General features: G+C 41.2%; 1 protein-coding gene across 1 annotated transcript in view; it reads right to left on the bottom strand.

Annotated features, from left to right (window-relative positions):
• LOC311226660 (uncharacterized protein) overlaps positions 1-8,379 on the bottom strand; it is a gene marked incomplete at its 3' end in the record, with an annotated part of 96,297 nt that overhangs the window by 39,022 nt on the left and 48,896 nt on the right. Inside the window, exons 15-16 of the mRNA XM_084312076.1 lie at positions 7,891-8,032; positions 5,028-5,194 (exon numbers count right to left, since the gene is read on the bottom strand). Coding sequence (XP_084168202.1) covers positions 5,028-5,194; positions 7,891-8,032 — 309 coding nt within the window. The remainder of the gene's footprint in view (positions 1-5,027; positions 5,195-7,890; positions 8,033-8,379) is intronic.

Below are 8,379 nucleotides of genomic sequence, written 5' to 3'. Positions count from 1 at the left end.
GCGTGGCTAGGAACGTATCTAACAGTGATTGTGTCTCATCACTGGCGATGGCTCTCTGGTAGTCCTGCATGCTGTTCTGGGACCATCTGTAGTATTTGGGGATGTTATGTAGTTGACTGGGCTGTGTAGGGGGATTTTTGAGAGACTCAGTTCTTTTCATGTATGCAGTGATCTGACTGTGGTCGGAGAGTGGGGTCAGGGGTTTGACTGTGAATGAACTGAAGGATACTGGATCCAGATCTGTTATCAGTGTTATCTCTCTCTCTATCTGTGTGTGTCTCTCTCTCTGTCTCTCTCACTCTCTCTCTCTCACTCTCTCACTCTCTCACTCTCTCTCTCTCACTCTCTGTCTCTCTCTCTATCTGTGTGTCTCTCTCTATCTGTGTCTCTCTCTCTCTCTCTCTCTCTCTCTCTCTCTCTCTCTCTCTCTCTCTCTCTCTCTCTCTCTCTCTGTGTGTGTGTCTCTCTCTCTGTCTCTCTCTCTATCTGTGTGTGTGTCTCTCTCTGTCTCTCTCTCTCTCTCTCTCTCTCTCTCTCTCTCTCTCTCTCTCTCTCTCTCTCTCTCTCTCTCTCTCTCTCTCTCTCACTCTCTCTCTCACTATCACTCTCTGTCTCTCTCTCTCTATCTGTGTGTGTCTCTCTCTCTCTCTCTCTCTCTCTCTATCTGTGTGCGTGTCTCTCTCTCTCACTCTTTCTCTCTCTCTATCTGTGTGTGTCTCTCTCTCTGTCTCTCTCTCTCTCTCTCTCTCTCACACTCTCTCTCTCACTCAATTCAATTCAATTCAAATGGGCTTTATTGACATGGGAAACATAAGTTTACATTGCCAAAGCCAATCAAAACAAAACAATCAAACAGAGAAAACAAAAGCAATCAGTACATTACAGACGGAATTTCTTGTACAGTGTTTATGGTGGTTGCATTCCGCTGGATGTCCTTTTCTTGTCACAGCAGCTCACAAATCTTGCTGCTGTGTTTGCACATTCTTGTATTTCTCCCAGTAGGTATGGGGGTTTTGAGTTATTGTCCATGTTTTCAAAGTCTCTTTGGGTGTTTGCAATTTGTGGGAAGTATATGTCTCTGATGTCTTGGTATAGTGGGCAGGTGTTAAGAAGTGGAGCTCGGTTTCCACCTCATCTTGTGTGCAGTGGGTGCACAGTCTGTCTTCTCTTGGGAGCCAGGTCTGCCTATGGCGGCCTTTCTTGATGGCTAGGCTGTGCTCGCTGAGTCTGTACCTAGTCAAGGATCTCCTTAGTTTTGGGTCAGTCACAGTGCTCAGGTATTCTGCCACTGTGTACTCTCTGTTTAGGGCCAAATAGCATTTCATTTTGCTCTGGTTTTGGGTTGTTTCTTTCCAATGTGTCAGATAGTTTTCTTTTTGTTTTCTTATAATTTGATTTAGTCCAGTGTGGTTTCTGTCTGGTGGCTCTGCTTGTCTTTGTGAGCAGAGTCCCAGAACCATCTGGCTGACTGGGCATCTATCGAGGGTCTCTCTGTAGGTGAGGGCTATGTTGTGGACTGTGTCTGGGTCACTTTCTTTTAGGTGATTGTGGAATTTGAATGCTCTTTTTAGAATTGTCTCTCTCTCTCTCATACACACATATATATATATGGATTAAGTAGAGCCATCACACACCTCACTCTCTCTCTCTGTCACTCATTCACACACATACCCACACTCGTTTTTTCCACCCTGTGGAGATAGAATCGTCATGCCCCCCCCCCACTTGATCTGGACCCCCGCTGTTTTCTGATGGAAAGATTTGCTTTTTAATACAATCGCCCCCCCTACCCCCCGAGAGGAGCCACACAGAGACAGACCATAATACCCTTATTACCATGCCCTTAAAATACCTTTATTACCATGCCCTTAAGATACCCTTATTACCATGCCCTTAAAATACCCTTATTACCATGCCCTTAAAATACCTAGACCCGCTCTAACCCCCCTGTGTGTGTCTGTGTCTGTGAGTGTATGTGGGTGGGTGTGTGTGTATGTGTGTGTGTGTGTGTGTGTGTGTGTGTGTGTGTGTGTATGGGTGTGTATGGGTGTGTATGTGTGTGTGTGTGTGTGTGTGTGTGTGTGTGTGAATGCGACTTCACGGTACGGACGTCGCGGTTCGGTACATCCAGCCATACGATGAATACGTCTCATACAACACTACTGTAGGTGAAACTAGGATTGCACATTTTACAAATGTATGCTCAATATCTTTATAAATATTTGTTTCTTGTTGTACCAAACTTGTACCGAACCGTGGCTTCTGTGTACCGTTACACCCCTAGTGTGTATGTATGTGTGTGTATGTGTGTATATGTGTACATGTGTGTATGTGTGTGTGTACATGTGTGTGTATGTATGAGGCGCCGATTAGGGGAATACTAATGAAACACTCTTACATTCACTACTGAAACACTCTCACATTCACTACTGAAACACTTTTACATTCACTACTGAAACACTCTCACATTCACTACTGAAACACTCTCACATTCACTACTGAAACACTCTCACATTCACAAGTGAAACACTCTTACATTCACTACTGAAACACTCTCACATTCACTACTGAAACACTCTCACATTCACTACTGAAACACTCTCACATTCACTACTGAAACACTCTTACATTCACTACTGAAACACTCTCACATTCACTACTGAAACACTCTTACATTCACTACTGAAACACTCTCACATTCACTACTGAAACACTCTCACATTCACTACTGAAACACTCTCACATTCACTAGTGAAACACTCTCACATTCACTACTGAAACACTCTCACATTCACTACTGAAACACTCTCACATTCACTACTGAAACACTCTCACATTCACTAGTGAAACACTCTCACATTCACTACTGAAACACTCTCACATTCACTACTGAAACACTCTCACATTCACTAGTGAAACACTCTCACATTCACTAGTGAAACACTCTTAAATTCACTACTGAAACACTCTCACATTCACTACTGAAACACTCTCACATTCACTACTGAAACACTCTCACATTCACTACTGAAACACTCTTACATTCACTAGTGAAACACTCTCACATTAACTAGTGAAACACTCTCACATTCACTAGTGAAACACTCTTACATTCACTACTGAAACACTCTCACATTCACTACTGAAACACTCTCACATTCACTAGTGAAACACTCTTACATTTACTACTGAAACACTCTTACATTCACTACTGAAACACTCTCACATTCACTACTGAAACACATTCACTACTGAAACACTCTTACATTCACTACTGAAACACTCTTACATTCACTACTGAAACACATTCACTACTGAAACACTCTTACATTCACTACTGAAACACTCTCACATTCACTACTGAAACACATTCACTACTGAAACACTCTTACATTCACTACTGAAACACTCTCACTACTGAAACACTCTTACATTCACTACTGAAACACTCTCACTACTGAAACACTCTTACATTCACTACTGAAACACTCTTACATGAATGAATGAATGAATGAATGAATGAATGAATGAATGAATGAATGAATGAATGAATGAATGAATGAATGAAGGAATGAAGGAAGGAATGAATGAAGTTTATTTCTCGGTCTTGTTTACAGACAAATCAAACACACCTGTGTGGACTTACAAAAGGAAAAGAAAAAAGAAAAAAAAATCACAAATGTACATATTCAAGGCAAGCTCACACACAAAATGCAAAATTACATTATTAAAAGGAATAGGCTGAAGCACATGCTTATTTTTGCCTATCCTTTACAAATTCTTAAAAACTAAATATATTTTAATATAAGAAAAAAAAATATGCTGCAAGATATACTTTTTTGAAAGATTTTTTTTTATGTTTTACTCAAAACTGTACATTCAGCAACAACAACAGCAACAACAACAATCACAAACAACAACATCAACAACAACAACAACATCAGCAACAACAGCACCACCACCAACAAAAACAACAACAACAACAACAACAACAACAACAACAACAACAACAACAACAACAACAACAACAACAACATCAGCAACAACAACGCAATATGAGAAGCATGTTTTAAGGAGCCGACCACACAGATATCGCCTTTAGAGTTAATTTTGAAGTAAGCGTCTTGCTCCTCTGAGATTTTAATGAATGCTTTAATATGCAAATAAGTTAGCAGAGATAAAATCATGACAAACAGATGGCAAGTGCGGGTAATTATTTTGTGAATCCAGCGGGGCATGTATTAAAGTTATGGCATCGTTTTTCTTTCTTTTTTATTTTTTTTAACTTATTTTGCAACGGTGGAAGGTAGGACGAAGAGGATCACCGATGGACTGAGACACAAAGGACTTTAAAGGGACATATTTTAGTCCTTTTTAACAAGTTCTTTAAAGCCCCTCTCTCTCTCTCTCTCTCTCTCTCTCTCTCTCTCTCTCTCTCTCTCTCTCTCTCTCTCTCTCTCTCTCACACACACACACACACATGCCCTCGTACACATGGTCGAGGTATTTGGAGGAGGTGTTAAATCATTTCACGTGCACACACTCTTGTACACGCACCGTCTCACACGCATAGACATAGATGAAGGCTTGTTTTATTAATGTACATTGTCCCCCTTGAACAAATAAAGTAAACCTAAACCTAAGGCACGTGCACGCGCTCAATATACCATCCCCCACACTTTCCTCTCACACAAGCCAGACACAAACCAGAACGGGGAGATGGTGAGGTTTGGTGAAAAACCAAAGTGAATGTCCTTTTAAGGTAACAACCGTCACCCTGGTAATATATCTACCTGTTAGGTTACCTGGCAGTCAAAGATGTTGACATATTTTTCCTGGTGCACCAGAAAACAGATCTTTGTAATTGTCAGAAGTTTTATTAAAGCTTGGTCAAATTTGAAAAATGTGTCTGTACATTATTTATTCAAATCCGAATCCAACTGTTTTAATTCTATTTTGTATCATCTCATTGGGGTTTTCTCCTACAAAATGTACTCTGATGTACCCCGATCGCTACCTGGACATACCTGTTGGTCGCTGGGGGCGTGGTCTATGTCCAGGTGGACCAGGGAGAGGTTGATCCTCAGCGCCAGCGCCAGAGCCATCAGGCCTCCCACCCGCACCTCGTTGCCACCGATGTCCAGCCGCTGCATCTGCCGGCTCTCCGCCAGGGATTCGGCCAAAGCCACCGCGCCTTTTGCGAGTGAGAGTGTTCACTTTCAGTTTCAATCAGTTTTAGGTTCAGTCAGTTTCAGTTTCAGTTTCAGTACGTTTCAGTTTCAGTTTCAGTCCATTTCAGTTTCAGTTTCAATCAGTCTTAGTTTCAGTCAGTTTCAGTTTCAGTACGTTTCAGTTTCAGTTTCTGTTTCAGTTTCAGTTTCTGTTTCAGTTTCAGTTTCAGTTTCAGTTTCAATCAGTTTCAGTTTCTGTTTCAGTTTCAGTTTCAGTCAGTTTCAGTCTATTTCAGTTTCAGTCCATTTCAGTTTCAGGTCATTTCAGTTTCCGTTTCATTCTGTTTCTGTTTCAGTTTCAGTTTCATTCTGTTTCAGTTTCAGTCAGTTTCAATCAGTTTCAATCAGTTTCAGTCCATTTCAGTTTCAGTTTCAATCAGTCTTAGTTTCAGTCAGTTTCAGTTTCAGTTTCAGTACGTTTCAGTTTCAGTTTCTGTTTCAGTTTCTGTTTCAGTTTCAGTTTCAGTTTCTGTTCCAGTTTCAGTTTCAATCAGTTTCAGTTTCAGTTTCTGTTTCAGTTTCAGTTTCAGTCAGTTTCAGTTTCAGTCTATTTCAGTTTCAGTCCATTTCAGTTTCAGGTCATTTCAGTTTCCGTTTCATTCTGTTTCTGTTTCAGTTTCAGTTTCATTCTGTTTCAGTTTCAGTCAGTTTCAATCAGTTTCAATCAGTTTCAGTTTCAGTCCGTTTCAGTTTCAATTTCAGTCAGTTTCAGTTTCAGTCTGTTTCAGTTTCAGTTTCAGTCTGTTTCAGTTTCAGTCAGTTTAAGTTTCAGTCAGTTTCAGTTTCAGTCAGTTTCAGTTTCAGTCAGGTTCAGTTTCAGTCAGTTTCAGTTTCTGTTTCAGTTTCTGTTTCAGTTTCTGTTTCAGTTTCAGTTTCAGTCAGTTTCAGTCAGTTTCAGTCAGTTTCAGTTTCTGTTTCAGTTTCAGTTTCAGTCAGTTTCAGTTTCAGTCTATTTCAGTTTCAGTCCATTTCAGTTTCAGGTCATTTCAGTTTCCGTTTCATTCTGTTTCTGTTTCAGTTTCAGTTTCATTCTGTTTCAGTTTCAGTTTCAGTCAGTTTCAATCAGTTTCAATCAGTTTCAGTTTCAGTCCGTTTCAGTTTCAGTTTCAGTCAGTTTCAGTTTCAGTCTGTTTCAGTTTCAGTTTCAGTCTGTTTCAGTTTCAGTCAGTTTAAGTTTCAGTCAGTTTCAGTTTCAGTCAGTTTCAGTTTCAGTCAGGTTCAGTTTCAGTCAGTTTCAGTTTCAGTCAGTTTCAGTTTCAGTTTCCGTTTCAGTCAGTTTCAGTTTCAGTTTCCGTTTCAGTCAGTTTCAGTTTCAGTCAGTTTCAGTTTCAGTCTGTTTCAGTTTCAGTCTGTTTCCGTTTCAGTTTCAGTCTGTTTCAGTTTCAGTTTCCAGGGATCAATAGAGTGCTTTGTATCGTACGATTATTCATGCATTCATTGGGACAAAATAGAACAAATATTCTAAATACTTGTGAGCCACCGCAAAAACAGCGAGCATTGCTCATTGGCTCAAACAGGAAACCCATCTAAGCACTGGATGGTATGTGTATAAATGTGTTTATTTTTCTCATCTTTTTATATTCACTTAATTATATAGTTAGGTGAGAGATGTTCTACCTTCACAGGTGATGGACACGTGAGAGATGTTCTACCTTCACAGGTGATGGACACGTGAGAGATGTTCTACCTTCACAGGTGATGTGACACGTGAGAGATGTTCTACCTTCACAGGTGATGGACACGTGAGAGATGTTCTACCTTCACAGGTGATGGACACGTGAGAGATGTTCTACCTTCACAGGTGATGGACACGTGAGAGATGTTCTACCTTCACAGGTGATGGACACGTGAGAGATGTTCTACCTTCACAGGTGATGGACACGTGAGAGATGTTCTACCTTCACAGGTGATGGACACGTGAGATATGTTCTACCTTCACAGGTGATGGACACGTGAGAGATGTTCTACCTCCACAGGTGATGGACACGTGAGAGATGTTCTACCTTCACAGGTGATGGACACGTGAGAGATGTTCTACCTTCACAGGTGATGGACACGTGAGAGATGTTCTACCTTCACAGGTGATGGATGCGTGAGAGATGTTCTACCTTCACAGGTGATGTGACACGTGAGAGATGTTCTACCTTCACAGGTGATGGATGCGTGAGAGATGTCCTACCTTCACAGGTGATGGATGTGTGAGAGATGTTCTACTGCAGGTGATGGACACATGAGAGATGTTCTACCTTCACAGGTGATGGATGTGTGAGAGATGTTCTACTGCAGGTGATGGACACATGAGAGATGTTCTACCTTCACAGGTGATGGATGCGTGAGAGATGTTCTACTGCAGGTGATGGACACATGAGAGATGTTCTACCTTCACAGGTGATGGATGTGTGAGAGATGTTCTACTGCAGGTGATGGACACATGAGAGATGTTCTACCTTCACAGGTGATGGATGCGTGAGAGATGTTCTACCTTCACAGGTGATGGACACATGAGAGATGTCCTACCTTCACAGGTGATGTGACACGTGAGAGATGTTCTACCTTCACAGGTGATGGACACATGAGAGATGTTCTACCTTCACAGGTGATGGATGCGTGAGAGATGTCCTACCTTCACAGGTGATGTGACACATGAGAGATGTCCTACCTTCACAGGTGATGTGACAGTGGGACAGGCCCAGGTGCAGTAAGGAGCGGTTCACCATCAGAGCTTCCTTCAGGGTCTGGATCCCCTCGTTACCCACTCTGTTCTCCCCGAGATCCAACACCTCCAGAACCTTTAGAACCGGCTGAGGACAATAAATCAACAAGTCAATCGACCAATCAATCAGTAGAAGATGCATGCTTTTTTTTGTCTCTAAAAATATCATTTTCTAGATGGATTATGTTGGTATGATATGGATGTTATATTTGATTATACAATGGCATGCACATTTCTTGATTCTGATTGGCTGAAACAGTCAAGTTAGATGTTGTTATTTAGTTTTTTCCGTCTGAATGAATCCGCCATAGATAGACAAATGGAAGTATGAATAGCTTTTGAACGAATCCTCCAAAAAAGATACAGTCAACTGGAATATGTTAGTTTGTTACACATATGTTGGATTATGTAATTGGTTTGTCATGACCCATTGTG

Source organism: Notolepis coatsorum (genome assembly GCF_963971535.1).
Source record: "Notolepis coatsorum genome assembly, chromosome: 4".
Lineage (NCBI taxonomy): Eukaryota > Metazoa > Chordata > Actinopteri > Aulopiformes > Paralepididae > Notolepis > Notolepis coatsorum.
This window is presented reverse-complemented; position numbering and strand designations above follow the sequence as displayed.